Source organism: Spermophilus citellus, assembly GCF_964194105.1.
Source record: "Spermophilus citellus genome assembly, chromosome: 10".
Taxonomy (NCBI): Eukaryota; Metazoa; Chordata; class Mammalia; order Rodentia; family Sciuridae; genus Spermophilus; species Spermophilus citellus.
The window spans coordinates 38382811-38405460 of record NC_138197.1 but is presented as its reverse complement, the minus strand read 5'-3'; the positions used below and the strand labels follow the sequence as shown (position 1 = coordinate 38405460).

General features: G+C 43.8%; 1 protein-coding gene across 1 annotated transcript; it reads right to left on the bottom strand.

The window, feature by feature from the left end:
• Positions 1 to 56: 56 nt before the first annotated feature.
• BCL2L14 (BCL2 like 14) lies at positions 57 to 22464 on the bottom strand. Its single transcript, XM_081309370.1, has 6 exons — positions 22359 to 22464; positions 15043 to 15478; positions 10581 to 10802; positions 8075 to 8145; positions 4466 to 4732; positions 57 to 286 (listed from the first exon to the last, which is right to left on the bottom strand). The coding sequence occupies exons 2-6, from the start codon at positions 15470 to 15472 to the stop codon at positions 248 to 250; spliced, it is 1029 nt and encodes a 342-aa protein (XP_081165496.1). The 5' UTR covers positions 15473 to 15478; positions 22359 to 22464; the 3' UTR covers positions 57 to 247.
• Positions 22465 to 22650: the final 186 nt, after the last annotated feature.

Genomic DNA, 22650 nt, shown 5'->3' with positions numbered 1-22650 from the left:
GAATGACCACTTATCTTTATAGACTTCTTCCCACACTCAGTGAAGGACCTGAAAATCATCAACGTCAAAGCCCAAGATCATGCATCTGTGTCTTGTGAGCCAGAGAGGCCCAAAGCCTCTCCCCATGCCTTTTTGAGTCACAGGACTGCTGTTTACATTTTAATTTTTTCCTGTAGTTTCTGCTGAGACTGATGTGCACAGGACCACCATTGGACAATGAATATTCCATGATGACAAATCTGATATTTCAGTCTACTTCTTCATGTGATATCCCAAGTATCTTTTCCTAGAAGAGGAAAAGAGAAATAAATTCTTAAAATTCCAAGTTTGATTCACCGTTGAAGTGAAAACATATGCTTGTTAACTCTGCTCTTATCCCAGGCATGACCTGAGGCTTGAAGAGTATGTTCGGGTTGGGGGAGGGTTTGGAAAGGTGACAGACATCCTTGGTATGCCTGCAAGGAAAACATTAGCTAAGGTCTTATGTTACATATCCAGGGCTAACAGACTGGATCTTTTCTCCAAGATGGGAAGGCTTGGAGGCCTTTTTAAAAAATTCAACAAAGTACCAAAAGGTTCATGACTGTGAAGGTTGCAAACTTCTCCTTTTGAAGTGCTGCAGAAAGAAAAGAGGAGAGGTTGTGGAATGCAGGATAACAACATGAACGGTGCCCCCACCATGAGGAAAAAGAGGCCAGGAGTAAATTAAAATCTCACGGTAGCTTGATTAGCATGCTTTGGTGATGGAGTTGCTATACATTCATTTGGTTGATTCTTTTACTATTTCACAAGTATTGGTTGAATATCTATGATGTAAGTAAAATGATGTGATCCATGGGAGATAAAAGGGGGTGTAAAATACATCATGCTGCCCTCATAGACTTATTTGTAGTTCAGTTGGGAAGATTAGATGCCCTCCTAGGAAATGTGGGATGTTCAGGTAGTTAGGAGCCCTGAGCTGCTAGTAGGCTTGTGCACCACTGAGAGCCACCAAGATACTGGGGGCCAATCGTCCCCTGATCCCTGTCCAGAGAGAGGGAGCACAGGTCCACATCTCCTTCAGACCCTTATAGCTTATATCAGTTCATAGCTGCTCATAAAGATTCTTTTATAAACATCTTTTATTTTTTCAATCCGTTTCTGGCAGTTTGGAAAAATGAGTCCTTTCTCACACATTCTTTTTCTTCATTCTTCTAATTTCCACTTATATGTTCCAAATTAAACCTAACCATGGCCAAGAGTTAAGATTCAGGTTTCTGATATCCTGGATAAGTCATAAAATTTGGATGGAAAACTACAGAGGATAGAGAACTAACTAGGGCCATCAGTTGTTAAAGCCTTGGGCAATCCTCTTTAGCATTTTTACTGAAGAATTTATTTTCTCTAACTACATCTGATTTTCTAACCCCAGAAGCCAAATTAAAATAATAAAAATACTTGTATTCACTTTTCTTTCCTTTTTTGATGACTAGAATGAGAACCACTATTTATATTTACTGAAATAAAATTATACCACAAAATTTACCCTGCTAGAGTATATAAGTTAGTTGCTTTCACTATATTCAGAATTGCATAACCAACACATCTGATTGTAGAATATTTTCACCACTCCAAAAAGAAACTTCATGTCTGTTAGCAGTTACTCCCATTTCCTCATTCTCCGGCTCCTGGCAACAATCTACTTTTTTTCTCTATGAATTTGCCTGTTCTGGACATTTCCTGTAAATTGAATCATACAACATATGGTCTGACTTCTTTACTAACATGGTGTTTTTAAGATATATATATACTATCGATATATGTCAAAATTTTATTCCTTTTTATGGAAGAATCATATTGCACCATGTAGTTGTATTGATTGGTTGATGGACATTTCACGTGTCTCCTTCTTGGTTATTATGAATAATCAATTCTGCAATGAACATTGGCAGACAAGTGTTATGTAGAAATGTGTTCTCAGTTTTCTTGGTTATAGGAGTGCTACTGGCAACACTTTGTGTTTTTGTTTTTGTTTTCTCCTGTGGTACTAGGGATTGAACTCAGAGCATTGCACACTTTCAGCATGTGCTCTGCTGCTGAGCCACACCCTAAGCCCCTCATAACTCTGTATTTAACATTTTGGAGATCTGACAAATTGTTTTCCAAAGGGGCTGCACCATTTTATAACTCAACCAGCAGTGTTTGAGGGTTCCAGTTTCTCCGCATCCTCACCAGCTTTTATTTGAGCCATCCTGGTGGGTAGAGATCATCATGGTTTTGATTTGCATTTCCCTACTGCTGAAATGAAGGTGTCAAGCATCTTTTGTGTGCTTATTGACCACTTATATATCTTCTTTGGATAAATGTCTATGTAAATCAATGGCCAAATTTTTAAAAATTGGATTACTTTTTGTTGTTGAATTGGAAGAGCTGATTACGTTTTCTGAATATATCATTACTAAAATATGATTTGCAAGTATTTCTTTTCCCTACACTGTGGGGCTTCATTTCTTGTTTTTTTGTAGTTCTAGAAATGGAACCCAAGGCCACACATATGCTAGGCAAATGCTCTACAAGTGAGCTACACCCCCCAGATATGATTTTTCATTTTGCTGGTGGTAGAGGCCTTGGAAGCACAAAATGAAACCCAATTTTTTGTTGTTGTTGTTGTTATACTTTTGGTGTTCAACCACTGTTTGTTTTGTAGTACTGCGGATTGGGCTGGGAGGGCACTCTGCCACCATGGTATGCCCCCTTCTTTTTTCTTTTTGAGACAGGGTTTTACTAAATTACCCAGGCTGGCCTTCAAATTGCAATCCTCCTGCCTCAGACTCCTGAGTAGCTGGGATTACAGGCCTGTTCCACAGCATCCAGCCCACTAATTTTTTTTTTTTTTATTGGTTGTTCATAACATTACAAAGCTCTTGACATATGATATTTCATACATTAGATTGAAGTGGGTTATGAACCCCCAATTTTACCCCAAATGCAGATAGCAGAATCACATCGGTTACACATCCACAATTTTACATAATGCCCTAATAGTAATTGTTGTATTCTGCTACCTTTCCTATCCCCTACTATCCCCCCTCCCCTCCCCTCCCAACTTCTCTCTCTATCCCATCTACTGTAATTCATTTCTCTCTTTGTTCCACTAATTTTTTTTAAATGGAACTTTTATGACATTTCGGCAGCATTAATGAGTCAAATAGACTTATGAGAGGTGGCCTGTGAACCCAATTGATACTTATCATTTCTTCACAGAAATGCAGTAATAGGACCAATAATGATTTAAAAATGAACACTTGAAACATGGCTGGGAATTTGATTGTTGTATATTACTGTCGTGCAGCCATGAAGTGTTACAGCCAGAGACTGATGAGAGCACATCAGATCCCATGAAGGGATCCAGGGAGGAAGATCAGGGAGAACCAAAGTCTTGTCAAGGAATCTGTACTCCTTTCAGAATGGGTTAAGGCAGCTTGGATTTACAATGCATAAGGGGGTTAGTTGTTCAAATCAGCCGCTTAAGTGTTATATATGATAACACTTATGTATGCACAGTGCAAAAGTGGAAGACAGAAAGGAACAGTAGACTAGGTAATCCCAATGGGCAGCCAACGAAGACCATAGTGGGCACTTTAGCCCTGTAGGCAAGATCAACTGCACTTTTCTTCCAATACCCAAGAGACTAAGCCTGTTTGGAGGTCCCAGGGTCACTGTGAGCATGCCTAGTGTGAACTCAAGCTTCCTGTGGTCCCTGGACCATTCTCATGGAAGGAGGATTAATGATAATGTGGAGCAAAGTCCTGTCCTCCTGGGCCTCTGGGATCAAAGGTTCCGGGATATAGCAATGGGTAGCATTTAAACATGGCCATTTTAAGGAGCTCTCAGGGATAAAGGATGGAGGAGGAGAAGATGTCTGTTTTGATTGATACTGGATAAGTAAAAATAGATGAAAGTTTAACTTTTGCCTTTTGGTTTGTATCTCAATGTCCCTGTCAAAGTGAGTGGGTCAAAGTAGTGATGACAAAATACCGTGACCTCTGAATCTCTGCATGAGGATTAGCCCCCACAGTCTGTATCCGGGAGCGCGAGGCTGCATCTCCCTACCCTTGTCTCACAGCCAGACTTCCGCTGCCTTCAGAATTTGTGAAAACAGAAATTACATCTATCTAAACATTTAATATCTCAGCATCTCCTCATTTCCTGCTTTATCTGACCAGTCTCTTGGCACCCCCAGCCCCGCCCCCCGCATACCCTGAGAGAACTCAGTAAATATTTATGGTCAATGAAGATAATCACTAAAAGTATGTTTCCATCAATGGTGTATATCTCTTGCCACTCAAGTGTCCTAAATCCATGAGAACTGCTTCACAGATGTGTTCCCTTCGCTTTAAAAACAAACCAAAACAAAAAGAACCTTTCCCATCTCATTCCTTCTGAGTCCATAGAAGAATCATTTTTTAAATAGAAATGCACTTACCCATCCACCATGCTGCTGAACCCAGGGTGAGAAGTTCTCTTTCAGGTACTTGGTTCCGAAGCCCAGCACCCTGTTCATTGGGTGGTTGTCAATGGCTGTGAGCTTGCCTATGGCGTCAATTGCAAGGGCAGCCTTGAAGCCCTGTGCCTTTACTTCTGATTCTCCTCTGGTGTCCACATTCCCTAAGAACTGGTCTGTGATAGTCTTGAAAACAGAGTAGGACATAATATCCCGGAGGTTGCTTGGCAAAGCCTTGTCTTTCTTCAACTGTGTAGGAGAGGAGAAGCAGTCACTAAAGTGGCAACTTGGCTCACTGAAGCAGACAGAAGGCTACTCTCTAGCTTCAATGTGGGCCACTAAAGAAACGAATAGAGGGGCTGGGGCTGGGGCTCAGTGGTAGTGCTCTCGCCTAGCACGTGTGAGGCCCTGGGCTCCATCCTCAGCACCACATAAAAATAAATAAATACATAAAATAAAGAAAAAAAAAAGAAACCAATGGAAAGAGGCTTGAGTCTGGTCTCAATCATGGCACAATGTCCCACAGAACCAGACAAAGGCATGGATCTGCTTTGTGGATTCATTTCATCTGGACAAAGAAGTGATTAAATTGAACAGTCCATTCATTCAACATTTAACAATATTTCTCGAGCACTTACAGTGGACAGGGACCATGGAGAATTGAGACTTGGGCCCTTACTCAGGGGACTTACAACTATAAAACAGAGGTAAGTGCTTTACTAGAGGTCAAAATGGACAGGATCTGAAGCTCAGAAGTCACTGTCTTGACTTGTAAACCTCTGCCCCCCTCTTCCTTGCTTTGCAATTTTGGGGAAGTCACTAACCTTTCAGGTTTAGTTTTGACATCTCTAAACCAGGATGATGATAGCACCTATAACACAGGGTAACTGAGTAGGACACTTAGCATAGTGCTGGATGTGGAGCAAGGGCTTTGGGAATTATCTTTGTGTGTGTGTGTGTGTGTGTGTGAGAGAGAGAGAGAGAGAGAGAGAGAGAGAGAGAAGAGACACAGAGAGAGACTGGGGATTGCACACGCCTGGCAAGTGCTCTAACACTGAGCTATGCCCCTAGACCTTTTTACATTTTTCATTTATTTAGCAGTACTGGGGATTGAACTCAGGTGCACTCCACCACTGAACTATATTCCCAGCCTTTTTATTTTGAGATAAGATCTTGCTAACTTGCTGAAGTTCTTAATAAGTTGCTGAGGCTGACCTCAAACTTGTGATCCTCCTGTCTAGGCTTTGAGAGTAGCTGGAATTAGAGGTAATGTACAACAACATGCCAAGCCAATCATTTTTCAGGATTCTGTGGGAGCTGGGGGTTTTAGGAAGCCTCCCTGAAGTACACATGTTCACTTAAAAAATCAAATCCATTGGTTCCTTTCCCATTTTTCTACCTCCCACCATTCCTACAGCCTAGTATCTCTGTGCTTCACCTCCTGCAATGTCTGTTAGTATGATGATTGCCAAGTGAAAACAGAGATTTCTCAATAAGCAGACACTAAATGCTTATTTGAAAATCCTCTAGTTCTGTCCTTGAGGAATGGCACATTAAATAGATTTTCAGCAAATATTTAACAGGGGTAGCTGGGGAATGAGTCAGATGCTATATGAAGATTTTGGTCGATAGTGTCCGTTACCTGAGCCAAGCTCTCCTCCCAACTTCAGAGACACAGGGTCCTATTTGAGTTATAAATCTGAGCAGGAATGACCAACTTCCTACACAAAGAAAGGGCTCTTCTTTAGTGGCCCAATCAAAGAAGTGAGACTCAAAACCTTAGCCAGCACCTGGAAGTCTGAAGTCTGCCGGAACAGTGAAAGAATCAGATGCCAGAAAGAAAACATCTTCTGCAGAGCACCTCCCCTGTTCTGTCCCCTCTCAGTCACACCTGGCCCTGGCCTCTCAGGAGAGCTTCTTTGCAGATGCTCTGCAGCCAGGGCTGGTCGACCCTCCTCAGTGTCAGTTTCCCACCATACAGTGGGAACTCACAGCCACATAAAACAAGGTCACACCTACCTTATGTTCCCACCAAAGTCTTCAATTGGGTAAACATGCCAAGGGAATAAGAACCAAAGTTTCTAAATAAATAATGTAAAATACCACCAAAGAAGATAAAGCATCAGGCAAAGCGAGGTTTCTGACCGTGGGAATTTATGGGATGGAAAGGAAAGCCTCTTCCTTCCTAACCAGAAGGGTTACCTTCACACCACCCCTCCCTGACCTCAGCTTGGCTACTGCAAATCTCTGCCTTCAGAAGCCAGGAAGAGGAGGTGGCCAAGTCAGAGTTTCAGGGTTGTAAAAACCTCTGGGGTAAAGGAGCCTTCCTAGTTCAGGTCTGAACTGCTGACTAGTTTTTGGCACCCACTTGCAATTCTAGTGACAATATCATTCTTTCACAGGCAGCCCTTGAACCTGAGGGGTGGCCTTGAGAACTAAAAACATTCTTCCAATGGGAAGAAATCAATTGCCCCGTAACTTCTGTATCCATAATGCTGGCTCTGGAGAAACTCAAGTTGTCCTCCAATCATGTATCACGTTCCAGTCCCTGCTTCCTTTGCATGTGCCCACCTCGCCATGTGGCCCTGGAGCTCACACACATGCAGTTCTTTTTTCTTTAGCTTGATACATCTGTTTTTCATTCTGCAACTTTTAATACCCCTGTTTTTCATTCTGTACCATCTCCCAGGCCCTTCATCCTCCTGGTCATCATCCTCTGGGCACACTTCTGACAAAGCTTATGAGAAGAGCTGTTAACATGCTGTGGCTGAGTAGGGTGGCCCACTAGTTCCTGCTGTCTCCCCCTACTGCAGAAGCTGCCCTGGGCCTGACTTTCTCCCCATAGATCCTGGCAAAACAAAGGCAAACATCTACAGGCCAGATCCTGATTGACAGCCCCTACAGATGTTGCATTAGCTTGGGGGAAATGGATACAGAAGAGATGGCGTTCTTAAGAGAAGCTCTGTGATTACACTGGGGTGTGTGTGGGGGGGGGGCGGTTGTCATCTCCTTTCTCTGAAAGCAACTCTCACAGGTTCCTGATTAGAAAGATGGTTCTCAACTTAGAAATGGCAGGAAGTCTACAAGTTCTCCAAGTGGTACTGTCCTGCTTCCCCGGCCAAATGGCTAGGAGAAGACTATAAGCAGACAACAAATAGTTCAGCAACTGTAGGGGATATGATTTCAGAAGTCTTCAGCCTTTTGTCCCCTGTGGAACATATATATCCAGGCTGCAGGGCAAATGGGAGAGTCTAAACAGCACTGAGGATCAGTTACATGGGGAATGAGATTAATAATCCTATTCAGCAAATTTTAATTTACTGGTGTTTTTTTTTCTTGCAATAACACAGCTACTTTTCTAGTTTCCAAAAATTCCAGGGAGGCTCCAGAAAGTTTACTTATGTTTTCCAAAGTGATTCATTTTTGAGATGCAGCCAGCATGAATGTGGACTCCAAGGGAAATAAAATTTAGGACTAAGTGGAAACCAGAACTTTGAAAAGGAATAAGGTTACAACCTGAAGTACAGTTCTACTCTTGTGCACTGGTACATGGAAGAGAAAGACATCTCATTAGTTCAAGGTACTTCATACCTCTCTGTCCAACTGATCGCCTGAAAATTTCAGCAGTTCAACAATTTTGGATATTGTTTGGTCTTCTCCATCTGTTGAGGGGAAAATGGCAGTTATTTCTTTCAAGAAAAGCACAAAATAGGGACTGGGAATATAACTCAATTGCTAGATTCACATGTACAAGCCCTTGGGTTCAATCCCCAGCACCACATAAAATAAAAAAAAATTGTTAAAAAAAAGGAAGAGAAAAGCACAAAATAATCTTAAATTTTCCCAGTGGCGATGCTTGTGGCTTGGTTTGGAATCAAGGAAGAGGAGTGATTTCTAATTCCTAGCTAATAAATTTTACCTTGCTTCTTCCAATCAGACACAAACCATCTGAGACTCTTCTATAGCCCTTTCTTTCCTTGCCCACTAGCCCCTCCCCACCCCTCTGACTATAAGAATGTTGTTGAAGATACATGATCCTATGAAGATATTAGAAAAAATTTCCCTCTGGTTTTTATTTTGGTTTTATTATTTTATGTATTTTTTGGTGCTGGAGATCAAACCCAGGGCCTCATGCAAGTTAGACAAGCAGTCTACCACTGACCTACACCCCAGCCATCCCTCTGGTCTGTAGCCTTTCTTTAGCAATGATGTTTTTCCTTATGGACACCACAGATTCCATACTTGATCATATTTTCACCTTTGTATCATCTACCAGGAAGAGCCAAATTTGTAGCTCAGATCTAAGGGAAGATAAAAATCTTCTGTCCTCCATTTTGGGATTAACCTAATTCCTAAACCCATCTTATTTTCCTATTTTTGTTTTCTCCTTATATTCTCTTTGAAATTTGATTGATTTTTAACTGACTGGAATATAAACATGATATGCCATGTCTCTACAACGAGGTGGGATAAAATAAATGAAATTAATAAATCCTCCCATCCCCAAGTCTCCAGTGGTAAATAGACTGAAAATGGCTATCATTTTGCATAGCGTAGAGTTGGAACCAGGGAAGCAGACTGATTTTTCTTGTCTCACAACTTGCTAACAAACACGATGAGAAAAGTCATTGGAGGTGTGGCATGGTGACACATGCCTATAATCCCAGGGACTCAGAAGACTGAGGCAGGAGGGTCACAAGTTCGAGGCCAGCCTCAGCAATTTAATGAGGCCCTGTCTCAAAATAAAAAAATAAAATGATTTGGGGGTGTAGCTCAGTGGTAGAGCATTTGCTTTGCATGTGTGAGGTCCTGGGGTCTTGACCCCAAGTACAGACGAAAAAAAAAAAAAAAAAGAAAGCAAAGAAAATGGTCATTGGTATAGAATAAAATCCAAACAGAGAAAGGCCAGTTACTGAGAGAACAGTATTTCTTACTTATGGCCCAATCCTGAGGTCACGGAATCCACATTTGTCCACTTATTAAGAGAATAAGAGAAGAGAGGTCAGGGAATTGGTGTGGCCAGTCTGGTGAAGGGAGAGGGGAGCAGGACACCTGGGGCTCACATTATTTGAGAGCAGCAAGAGCAGACTGCTCAGTCTGGTGCTGCCTTCCTCTGGGAAGGCTGCTCTGAGAGAGCCCTGGATTCTTCCCTGGGGAGGAAGAGCACCTTCGCTTCATCGTGGTTTAGGAGATCACTTCCCATCACTTCCTACACTGGAGATAGCCATAAAGTGTCGACATTTTCTTTTGGGCAGATTCAGAGGGCTCTTCCTCTCCTCCAACTCCTCACCCAAAGCCTCAGTGGCAGTGTGTGTGTGCCCCACAGTAGGGCAGAAGGTGGACAAAGCCACTGCTGTGTGCCAGCAGTTACAGGGAGACCTTCTGCCTTGATCTTGAAGGTGCCTCCAACCCAGGAGCCACCTCTGCCTCACAGCCTCCACTGGAGGTGCTGGGGAGGAAATCACAGGAGAGGAACCTAGTTGGTAAGGAAAGGCAGGAACCAGCTTTTCTTCCTGTGGCACTTGGTCCTTCTCTCCTTAATTCTCCCCTCAGAGTCCCCAGCTGCCATAAGTCTCATGGGGCCTACAGCCCTAGCTACAGCTATTGCTATGGTTTTGGTGACAACTGACCTAGTCTGGTCACTACTTCTCAGTTTTGCTTCATGTTCTTCACCAGACCTGCTATTTGACAGACCCCTCCTTTTCCATAGGATCCCAAAGCAATATTTAAATCTCTGGGTTGATGTTCCAACTCTATCCAGTGCAAACTGGTCCAGAGCCATTGGTAACAGGATCCAATCTAATAAGACATCCCACATCTCCCAGGACAAGGTTGAACGCACACTTCATGTTTCCTCCTCTTTCACTGCAGGAGACTTTTTGACTCAGCAGTGAGCTCTGCATGTGGGTTCATCATGTTGGTGTAGTCCCTGTGCCTTGGGCAGTTCTCAAACTGTAGCTCAGTGCCTAGAGCATGTTGCTGGCAGGTCTGCTGAGACTTGCAAGTTTCAGAGCGCTGAGCTAAACAAACACATGAATACTTGTATACCTCTGCCTGGCACACTCACCCAACACAAACACACGGAAGGAAGATTTACCTTGCTTAGAACTTGTACTTGTAACTTTTAAGCTTTCTTTTGGGGTACGAGGACCCTGTAGCTCAAATTTTAAGCTTTCTTTTTGGGTACGACGACCCTGTAGCACAATTTTATCTTTGAATTCCAAGCCTCCTCCCCGGAGGTGGGTCCTTTCTGATGGTGGCCAGGAGTGAACAATGTCAGCCACTCGGTTGGCAATGGAAGCAACTTTGGGGTCCACATCTGAAACAAGAGAAAATGGGGCTGAGTGGCCTTTCCCAGAATGTCATCTGGCTCGTTGGTATGCAGTTTCCTGGAATGAAGAGGTCATCCCAGAATGAGAAGAAATTGCCCAGGAGTGAGAGAGAGAGAGAGAGAGAGAGAGAAAGAGAGAGAGAGAGAGAGAGAGAGAGAGAGAGAAGGGATCATTCTTCAGAAAGGGCTGGCAGTTGCCTGGCAGAAGCTGGGATGCAGGAGGAATATTCAGAAGAATGATTGTCCCCTTGTAACAATTACCTATTTGTATCTCATTCTGACGTTTTCCAAATTATGGTCCCCTTTCCCCTTTGCAAAGGAAGACACACAAAATGAAATGTTTTAATGGAATGCTCATTATGATTTTATTTTTATTCTTTATTTTGTTTTGATTTGGGAAATGTCCCAGATGTTAGGCCATATTCATCGCCTAAATTCATTATTAAATAAACACTTAATTCCACCTGCTCGTAAAATCACACATGTCTTTCCTCCATGTCCACTGGGAAACATTCAATTAACGCTTATGGGTAAACAAGGATACACAGAGTATGACCCATCCTTCAAGAATTTATAATCCACGAAAAGGGTTGCGCATTTGCAGGCAGAGGTATAGAATAAAGAAAGCATTTGGGAACAGGAAAGTTTACATGGCATTGACCCCCTGAATGTTGTAGCCGGCCAAAGACAAGTCAACTTTATACCTGGTTGGGGATGGGGTAGAGCGTGGTGGGCAGGTACATGGCTAATTTGTTGGGTAGTAAACTTTTCCTTATTGATGTGTCACTAAGTTCTTAACTGGTAGAAGCTTGCACAGGTTCTGTCTTTGGTGCCATATGGAGCAGCTGAGTTGTATCATGTCTTATTTGAAAAATAACACTAGCTTATTCACAAGACTTGAAGATAGTAATGGAGTAGAGTTTTGGCCAGAAGATTGATATACCCAGGGGAAATCCTAGACTCTGTAAATCATGATAGATAAGAGACAAGGCCTAAGTCCTGGGAGGAATGTGTCATAAGAGAAACAGGCAGTGCTGCCAAGACAATCTCCAGTCCTCTGTCCTTGGCATTCTTCCCTAGCGTGAGAGCTTCAGCGCCCTCCTTTGCCTTCACTGGCCACTCACCCAAGGACCATGGAGATAATGCTCTATCTATCAAGCCTTCCGTAGGTGGACACCTGGCTTAAAAAAGTGGTATTCCTCATGTTCAAACCACAGGGTTCAAAAACTGGTAAGGAGTGAACTAGAGAGAAGTCAAGGGGAAAAGGGTCAATACTCTTCCTTCTCATTTTAACAACCAAACCAAATGTACTTCCCACTTTAAAATCACCTTATTGCAGCCAAATGAACCTCCTGCTCCACACTGGCTACCATGGCCTCTGACAAGGAAATGGCAAGAAGCTGATTTCCCAAGCTAAGTATGCAGTTTTATCAGGATATGAGACAGGACAGCTTAACATGTGCCCCCTCTGTTACCTTGCACAGCCTCTCTAGGGGTATCAGTGTGTGATTCTCCCACCTGAAGTCACCCTGTGTCCATCTTCACGATGAGGGGCCAGGCTGATGAAGAGCCTCAAAGGCTGTTCCTCATCACTTTTAGCACAACCAGGGTGATCTCAATTTCACCAGCAGGCATAGGAGTACCCAGTGCCTATTGGACTAACCTGTAGCCAGTGTGCTCATTTCTGTGGATCTGTGAACATGAGCAGAGGATGCAGAGGAAATATGTTCAGATCAAGTTAGATGAAAACTTTCTCAGATGGACTAGCTAACATTCCCATCCAGAATACCTTCACTTTAAAAAAAAAATGAAGGGAGGAAAGATTCTAGATATGGTCCTATAGGATAAGTAAGGAATATTGGATGGGGGTGAGGAGAGGACAGAAAGTCTGTCCATCCTCGAGCGTCTATTTTGGGGGATATTGTGGGGCCAAGAGGAGCAGAGAGCAGGATTTGGAAGGTGCTTCTCAGTCCTTGACCTGAGACATTAGCTTTAAAGAGAAAGGGCAGGGAATTTGGGTGTGATTTCCATATAGAGAGTTTGCTATTTCCCACTTAGCATCCATATTCTCCTTCCTTAGTAATAGTCTCGGAAAATGTGAAAGGCAGCTGTGGTACCCAGCTCAAACAAATATATTCCGGCCTTCCTTGCAGCAGTGGGTGACAAATGAGATATAAGGAGAAGTCTCAAGAAGGCTCTCTGAATTATCTAGCTGAATTATCTAGAAATTAGGCACCTGGGACCTTCCCTTGTTTCCTTTTTCTTCCTGCTTAAAATGTAGATAGACTGGTTGAGATCTGAGCAGCTACTTTGGAAGTCACTAGCTGAGGCGGGGCAGAATTCCTAGGAATCCCTAATGACTTCATGGAGCAGCCGTATCAGATTTGGGCCTCCACGCTTTGGTCTTCTTTTATGGGAAAGAAAAGTAAACCTCTATGTTATCTAAGCCATAGTTGTGTGGATTTTCCACTCTATCTTGCTGAACCTAATCTTTTTTTAAAAAAAAAAATTTATTTTTTAGTTGTAGTTGGACACAATACCTTTATTTTATTTATTTATTTTTACGTGGTACTGAGGATTGAACCCAGGGCCTTACGCATGCTAGGCAAGCGCTCTACCGCTGAGCCACAACCCCAGCCCTGAACCTAATTTTAACTGTAACAGTCCACATAAGAAATCAGAGCTGTAGAGAAACAAGATTCACAAGTCACAGAACCTGGGCTGATAGGTTAAGATACGTGTTAACTTCCATTTCTCTACATCTTGAGAACTCTCACCAGAACGTTTTGGTCTTGGGATGTACCTCACTGTTGCCACTGAAGATTGGATCTGAGTACTGGTGGAAGCACAAGGTTATGTTGTAGCCTTTGGTTAAAAGAACCAGGTGAAACTAAGCTCTGCCTGATGTGTGGCAACACAGAAACAGAATGTGAGGCTCCCTTGGATCACACCCAGTAAAACCAACACAATTAACATAAAAACCACATAATTAACTAAACAAGAAAGGGAGGAGAGAGAAAAGGGAGAAGATGAGCTGTACATAAGTGTTTAAAGCAAAGTTTCCTTAGGAGATTTGTGTGTGTGTATGTGTGTATGTGTGTGTGTGTGTGTGCGCGTGTGTGTATTTTAGCCACAGATATTATTCAGCTTATAAACCCTCTGCTTTTTAAATTTAATATTTTATTCTTAATCTCAAATAAAAGTTAATTTTATTAACCTACCTCCCCCCCCCAAAAAAAAAAGCAAAGAAGCTACTTTTGAAACTTCAGAAAATTAAACAAGGGCATGTGATTCTTTAGTAAATACCAAAATACAAAATGTCATTTATCCCAGGAAATGTCTAAGGATGAAAGTCTGTGGAGACCTTTGGTCTCTGGCACAATCCACATGGTAGGCCTGAAGGCCTTTCTGTCTGCTGCAGGGTTCAGATACACACACACACACACACACACACACACACACACACACACACAGGTCCAGTAGAGTCACGGTTGCCACCCTCAGCTGCACAGAGTGCAGAGCACAGATGCCCTGCTGTGAAGGTTAGACAAAGGCCTAAGGATGATCTCTGAGAGGTCCAGGTTCTGCATTTTCTTTGGCCAGGCCCTCATATTACCTGTGCAAAAAGGTCCCCCATGCAGTCCTGACCCTGATCTTCCCTGGTCTAGGCGTCTACAAGTCTAACAGGAAGTGGACATTTCCCTGATCCTAACAGGTTTTCTCAAGCTGTTCACTTGTGGGCTGATTCTCCAAGAAAATCAGGACAGTCGTATTTTAAAAACGAGACATTACTGCCACCTGTTGACTCTTTATCAACAAGTTACCCAGGGCAATCCAGGGGGCTTTCTGTTAAAATGTGGGCATCTTTGCAGACGGAAACCCTGTGCAGGGCCTGAGAGGTCAGCTAACTTGGGGAGGGAGGCAGCCTCAGCCCCTGGCCAGAGCTCTTCCCTGTGGCTGTGTGGCTCAGGGGATGAGGCATTTGAGCAGCAAGCTTATTAACTGACAGTGGAGCCAGGAAACCAGTCCCGGCACTCCTCACTGCCATCTTCTCCCTCTCCTGCAGTCTCGAGCAGAGTGGGGTGATTATTACTGAATACTACCCAACTGGAAAGTTGCGGCAGGAGTGCCCCAAGGCCTGTCTCTCCCACGTGGGAGAGATGAGTTGTTGTGCACATACAGAGGGGAAAGATTTGGGGGTGGGAGAGAAAAACTTCCCGAAGCTTACCTCCATTATCCAGGTGCCGTTCCACACTGGAAAGGGACCGGGACCACTGCTGACCATGGATACCACCCTGAGGTGCCACTTCCACGAGGCCCTGAAAACAGAACTGAGGTGAACTCTGTGGACTCTCCTCCTCCGTTCCTCCAAAGAGAGTTTTCCAAGAAGATTTTTTCTTGCCAAGCTGTATGGGCTTCTCACTCGAGGAAGATTGTCTGCAGGGCCATGGCATCTGGGTCCATGACCCCGCTGCCCAGCTCCCCAGCCCCTTCTGGGACAGACTTCTTGTTCTTGGCAGCTTGGGTGAGAAGGCAGCAGGGGCACTCTTGAGGATGTGGTGTTTGGTGTAGAATGCCAGGATCTTGAATTCTATGCTGTTGGGGTCATCATCGTCCAGGGGGATGTCTTCTAGGTCACAGGTGCTGGTGCTGCACATGGTGGGCTGTAACGACAAAGTCCACATGTTTCCTTCTCTGTGTGGTGACATCAGTTCTTTGTAGGGTAAGAGAGAGGGTGAAGACAATCTACGCTTCCTGTGCACCTATTCTGTTTTGCTGGGCAGCCAGGGATAAAGCAGAGATGGAATAGCCACAGTCTGACTGTGGTGGGAACAGAGAGACGAGCATGGATTCCAAAGGAAGAGAATAGGATCAGAGCTGTAATGAAGACTGTGGGTAGCTCAGCACATCTGGTAGAGGCAGGTCAGCTTCAAACAGAGGAGCCAGTAAGGGCTTCTTGAAAGATGGAAGGGTTAGACAGTGGGCTAAGAACTGAATGCACAGGGAGTAGAGTGGGGGACTTGAGGATATGTTTGAAGACTAGTGTGAGGATGGCAGGCATTAGGAGGGGATGCTTGGGCATAGTGGAGGGAAGATAAATCAGGACTGGATTGTGGAGGCCTTTGAACATCAGCAATACAGCTTTGCATTTTCTCATGTCAATCAGTACCTTTCAAAAGCAGCCATAGGGCTGAGGAAGGGGGTAAAGGTCTTCTTGGGAGAGGATGGGTGAGCAAAGGGGGAGGCCAGTCAATGTCTGAGCCCACTGACCCTTCCCTTCCTCTCTCCTTTGTCCTGTGCCCTCTGCTTTAGTTTGTCTAGGTTTGATGCTATTTCCTGCTCTATTTGGAATTCCATGTAAGATTTCATCTCATAAAAACATCTTGTTGTTGTTGTTGTTGTTATTGCAAATTTGAAAAGCACTGATGGAGGCAATGGAGAGCTTTCCATTGTCATTGTTTTGGTGGGAGAGTGATTTGTCCACAGGCATGCTTTATAAACATGGAACACGCTCTAAATGGCAGGAATGGAAGTGTTTCATCTTGATTTCCATCCAAATAATTAAATAGAGATAATGAACTGATTTTTTTTTCAATTTTTTCCTGGTCAAGCTTTCATAAAGTAATTTCTTTCTAGTTTCCTGCTAGGAAAACATTTATTTTTTGCTAATAATATTCTTTGCTTTTTTCTATTATAGGTTAAGGACTACATTTACCTTTTTTGTCTCTAATGATAGAAAGCCCAGTTCTACTTGTCTGCCACTGGGTTAAAATTCACAGCCAGTAGATATATTGGAAAACAACTCAGGCTTTTAGTCCAATAGTCTTGAGTTCAAATCCTGGCCATGCCAGTGATACCTTTCTGACCTAGGGTGGATTACTTCATCTCCCTGAACTTGAGCTATCTGTAGGTAAATTGTAAATCATAATAGTCATCTTTCAGGAATATTGTGAGGGTACAGGATAATGCATGAGAAGTCTTGGCACAGAATCTTGCTCAAAAGTGGTAGCTGTTCTTTTATTCTACTACAAACAATCATGCATGCATCAATTAATGACAGGAATGTGTTTTGAGAAACACATTGTTAGGTGATTTCATTGTTGTGTGAATGCAGTATGCTTTTATGCAAACTAAGAGGGCTATGACGTTACTTGGCAATATAATCTTATGGGACCATCCTCATATCTAGGTCCAGGTGGACCAACATGTCCTGATGTGGCACATGACTGTGGAACTGTCATACCAGGCCCTCTGGCTCTGTCACTGGCATGACTTTGACCCAGGTTCCCTTCTCTTACTGCACCTACTGATCTTTTGGTACGATGGTAAGTAAGCTGTAGTGATATTGATGGGATGGACTGACAGGCCCCTCCTTTTTTCCCCCCTGTACCCTGTCATACCAGGACAAAACTGTAAAGGAATAGGACAGTAACTGCAGTCCAGGTTTGAAGTGGTGTGATGTGGTACAGAAAAATTGGATAGGTGTCTGTAGGACCACAGCCAGGGTCCTGCTGCTTCTAACTTGCTATGTCCCTGGGCATGTCAATCGCCTTGGTACTTGGTTTACATATAGACTGAGAATATTCTCTAGTTCTGCTATTTGAAGGAGTTGCAGGGGCTGGAATATCTTCCCTGCAGATCTGCGGATGCTTCCTCTTCCCATTGTGGTTTCCCTTCCTGTATTTGAAAGAGGCTCTTGCTTGCTGAAATAGGAGCTGTTCAGCTGAGGAACAGCTCCTTCACAGGGCCCTGAGAAAGCAATGGTACCTGGCTAGGTGAATTCTGATGGAAGTGAGGTTGGGGAGCTGCAGGGGGCTGTGCTAAAGTGTCAGGTGAAGATGCAGGGGCAGAAATGGATCTCCCAATGCAGCAATGGGCAGAGTTGCAGAACCCAACACACCTACTACACATGCAGACAAATTTGCACAACTTCTCGAAAGCACTACAGACCTGCCTCAGGTAAGTGAGTGTAAGCTTGTGTAATACTTGAGGAATGTGACATGAATGGGGACCATAGCCTCCTTCTTCCTCCTCTTCTGTTTCTTCACATTTCTGACCTATTGCAACACTTGACAATCTGTCTTCCCTTGACTCTCCCAATTTCCCACTTGTATTAGGTGAACTTTGGCTCTGTCACTTCAGTGTCTCAAAAAACATGCTCCTTTCTTCCTTTTCCACCTCTGCCCCTCCTCCCACAGGTACCTTTTACAGGTCAGCTGGTCTCCCTCTTCTAGCCTGTAGCCTGGTCCTGACTTTGTCACACATTTTGTGTTCCTACACACTCAGTCCTACTTCCCTGTTCCAGGCCACCATCGTCTCTGACCTGGAACACTGCAAGATCTTTTTTTCCCCCTCCTGTCCTTCCTCCAACCCAGACTCTATCAGCAGCCAAATGATCTCTTGAAAATATACTGGATAAAGTCTGGATCATATCAACAGCACCTGAACCCAATGACCAATCTTCTCTTTGCTGAAGGTGAGACAACTATTTCGTGCCCACCCTTACCTGATGCAAAAAAAAGTTAGATCTGAATTATTCAAGCATTTAGATGTAAGTACAGTTTGCAGAAAATGCAGGGGATAGAGGAATAAACTGATGAATGGATGGAAGCAATGGTACAAATTCTGGATATGGTAAATTCTACAAGATGAATGAACTAATTTCTTCAGCAAATATATAGCACATGCACACACATACAATCACACACAAGGGGAGAGGGGAACTGTTATAGACTAAAAGAGACTTAAGAAACTTATCAGTCACACACAATGAATGGTCCTTCTTTAGATTTAAATTCAAACCTATTTACCATGCAATGGTATAGATGTTTTTGAGACAATAGGGGAGATCTGAATATGTGTCTTTTAGATGGTTCTGAGGAAATATCAATAATCTTGTTAAATGTTTTTCAAAAGTATTTATTTGAAAAAGCCTATACATTTGTAAGCATATATATTACATATGCATATATGATAAGAGCATATTTACTGCAAAATATGAAGACACTTTGGCTGACTTTCCCAGAACCTAGTATTGCACTGGACACGTGGCAGGTGCTCAATAAATATTTGATGAATGAGTGAATGAATGATTATAGGGCTGCCAGGTGAAACACAGGATATCTGGTCCAATTTGAAATTGAGCAAATAAATTTTATAAGTAACAAGTAAATTTTAGTATATACATGTCCCAAATAAAATATTATATTAAACTAAAAAATAAAAATTTGTTATGTACCCGAAATTCAAACTTAACGGGGAGACTTGTATTTTTATTTGTTAACTCTGACAACCCTGTGAATGAAGGATGTGCTGAGAAATCCCGAGATCTGAGGTATGAATAAAGTGGACTGAGGGTTGAGACGGAGGAATTGAAAACAAGCAAGAGAATCAGCTGAAAACAAATTGAGGCTGCAGTGGGTTCAGTGGTCACAAGGATGAGCAGCAGGTGCAGTGGGCAGGAGGCTGAGCCCAGGCAAAAGACCAGAGCTGGAATTTCTCAAGGCAGGATTCATGAGGTTTTTAATATGATGCTTCCTTTTAAATTGGGCATCTCCAGACATAGTAGGCAGGAAGTACACTCTGGTCCTGTAGGAGGAATGTCCTTGGGTAGGAAGGGTGAGCCCTTGTCTTGAGTGTGTGTTGTTAGTGGAGAGAGGAAGGGTCTGGCTTCTTTGAGAAATAAGTTTGCTAAATGCTGATTCAGGAGCAGCATCAGAAGTGTGGGGACTGCAGGGCATAGTGGTGCACATTTATAATCCCAGCTATTTAGGAGGCTGAAGCAGGAGGATCACAAGTTCCAGGCCAGCCAGGGCAATTTATAGAGATCCTTTCTCAAAATTAAAAACAAAAAGGTCTGGGGAATGTAGCTCAGTGGCAGAGCACCCCTGGGTTTAATCTCCAGAAAAAAAAAAGTTGGTGGGAGCCACTAAGGACAAAATGGTGCTTGTGGTTCTTTCACTTCATAAATGAGAATCTGTTGTTTTATGGGCTAGAAAGGAACTGAAGACTTGGCCCGATCAACTGGCAAAGCCAAGAGTGAGAGAAGCAGAAAGGAAGGCAACACTTGCTCAGGACATGGATGCAGAATGTGGCTGTAGAATGAGGGAGGAGGGACAGGCTGCTGTGACCAGAGCCTGGAATGTACAAGAGTGAAGAGAACAGTGCAGACATAAAGATATTAATGTGTAAGATACTTCAAGTGTATTGAAGGAGGGTAAGCGAGCGCTCCTGCTTAATTGATAGCTAAGTCTTACTTTAAAGCAGCGGTGAGCAAGTCAGTTTATAACATATTTGATCCAACCTGCTCTCAGCAACTCCTGAGGACATTTCACTTTACAGAAGTCCAACTTCTGGACTTAAGGAATCATAAACTATAAATGAACCCTGAGCACTGGTTCAGAATCTGGGAGATTTCACTTCCTACAAAAGGCCTGTGAGGCTTATGCTAACTCTGACTCAGAGACCCCACCCTACTTATAACACCTTACATCTATATACTTTCTCCTTATCAGTAACAAACTCACACTTTCTTTTTTCTTTTCTTTTTTTTTTTTTTTGTGGGGGGCGGGTACTGGGGATTGAACCCAGGGCTTTAACCAGTGAGCACATTCTAGCCCTTTATTTTCGATTTTGAGACAGAGTCAGCTCTCTAAGTTGCTTAGGGCCGCTAAGTTGCTGAGGCTGCCTTTGAACTTGCAATTCTCCTGCCTCAGCCTCTGGAGAAACTGGAATTACAGGCAGGTGCCACTGTGCCTGGATCTAAAAACCACTCTCCAGAAGCCAAGGTCACAGAGCTTCTTTTGTTGAACTTTTTTCCTTTCTGAGGACTCTTCCTTCCAACCTGTTAATGGGCCAAGGCCCCAGGGTCTTCCTGTCTCCCCAGCATGTCCTTGGGGAACACGACTGTATGGCTGGCACCAGGCTTCCCCTGAGAAAACCTAACCGAAGGGAACCTCTAAGCTCTGGGGGTTGCCAGACACACTTTGGGATTTTTCTACTTCTGTGGAGGTTGGATTTCCCTTCCCTTCCCATGGTGGGTAACAGATGAGCACACAGAGGAAATGACAACTGAGGCCCCCCCCCCCCCCCCCCCGTGACAACCTATTACCCCAATTACGCTGGAGTTTGGATCTACCCTTGGTTCTCTTCACCTCTGCCTGTCTCAGATGTGGGGGACATGGAGACCCTTTGGGTGGCAGGCCCAGTAAAAGAACTGACTTCCATCTGCCCTGAACATGCAGCTGGGAAGTGAGTGTGACTCACGGTGTCCATGCTCTTTCCCATGGGAGGTTCCTATCCCAAATCAGAAGTTGCATCTGTCCAGTTGCCTTGAGCCCCGTCCTCAGCACCCTGGGCCCTTCTGACTTGTGGAGGCTGGCTGCCCTCCTCCCTTCCCCTCATTCTAGAACTCTCCAGGCCTTCATTCCTTTCTGCCTTGTTTGCCATCTCAAAGTACGACATGTTCTTTAATCCTGAAGGTGAAATGAGGAATAAGGCAAAATGCCTTAACTTCCTGCCCTAGAAGCTAAGCTCAATGCCTTAACTTCTTGCAACTGAAGCTAAATACAAAGAAGTTAAATGAAGCCTCAGGTCACATTCATCACACAGAAGGAGCTCAGTGTGTGAAAGGGAACTCAGGGAGGAGGGAGCTTCTCCAGGGTCAGCAGATGGATCTCCCACTTCATCTGAGCCTTGTATTCAAGGAAGTCCTTCGGGGGACTGCCAGGTCCCCTTTAAGGTACTCGTCCCTGCTCCAGGGGAAGGGGTCAGCCAGGCAGCAGCACCCAGCCACTGACCAACTCTCAGTCCTCCTGTACCTTGTTATACACACAATGAAAGAGGACAGCATCATGTGAAAAGGGACTGAACTAGCCAGGTGCCTGGTGTACACCTGTAATCCTAGTGGCTGGGGAGGCCGAGACAGGAGTTCAAAGACAGCCTTAGCAAAAGCGAGGTGCTGAGCAACTCAGTGAGATCCTATTCCTAAATAAAATACAAAATAGGGCTGGGAATTTGGCTCAGTGGTTGAGTACCCCTGAGTTCAATCCCCGGTACCCCTCCCCCCTCAAAAAAGGGACTCAACTGGTTGCATATTATTAATTAAACTATCTATTTAAAACTCACTCCTGAGGACATTTCATTTTATAGAAGTCCAACTTCTGGACTTAAGGAAACATAAACTATAAATGAACCCTGAGCACTGGTTCAGAACCTGGGAGATTCCTACAAAAGGCCTGTGAGGCTTATGCTAACTCTGACTCAGAGACTCCAACCCTACTCCTAACACCTCACATCTATATATTTTGAATGAAGCAAAGAGAAATGAAAGAGAAACCTTCATGACTGACCTTTCTCATGCTTCCTGGAAACCCAATTAACTAGATTTTCAATGTCATTTTGATTCCTGAGACAGACATAATCAGTTTGTAATAAAGCCAGTCAATCACTCCCTGAGTTCTGCCTTTTTTGGCAAACCAGGGCTGAAGCCCCACCTGTCCCTCTGAGAAGGCTGAGCAGGAGACTGCTGCCTCCTGCTGTTACCTGGTCTGGAAGCTGTCACCGGTGGCGGCAGGGCAGGTGACAGTGTGGCTATTTCTATCTCTCCACAAAGCTTAAGAGGAAACAACTCTGCACAGGTCTTCTTAGCTTCTCCTTTAGAAAGGCTTATGTGACTTAAAGCCTCTTCAGGTTTAGGACAAAAGGCTGAAGGGAAGTTTGGGGAAGAGAGCCACTTCCTTATTAAACCCCGCCCTCAGCCTTTTCACCCAAGGAGCACCAACCTTTGCTTATGTCATTTGACTCCAAAAGGAATTTCTGTATCCTTTACCAGACA

Excerpts from the sequence above, each read along its gene's own strand:
- BCL2L14 (XM_081309370.1), bottom strand. The coding sequence starts at position 15,472 with ATGTGCAGCACCAGCACCTGTGACCTAGAAGACATCCCCCTGGACGAT. Across the intron at positions 10,803-15,042 it reads ACGGCACCTGGATAATGGAG|ATGTGGACCCCAAAGTTGCT; the intron begins GTAAGCTTCGGG and ends CTCTTGTTTCAG. Across the intron at positions 8,146-10,580 it reads AAGTACAAGTTCTAAGCAAG|ATGGAGAAGACCAAACAATA; the intron begins GTAAATCTTCCT and ends TCCCCTCAACAG.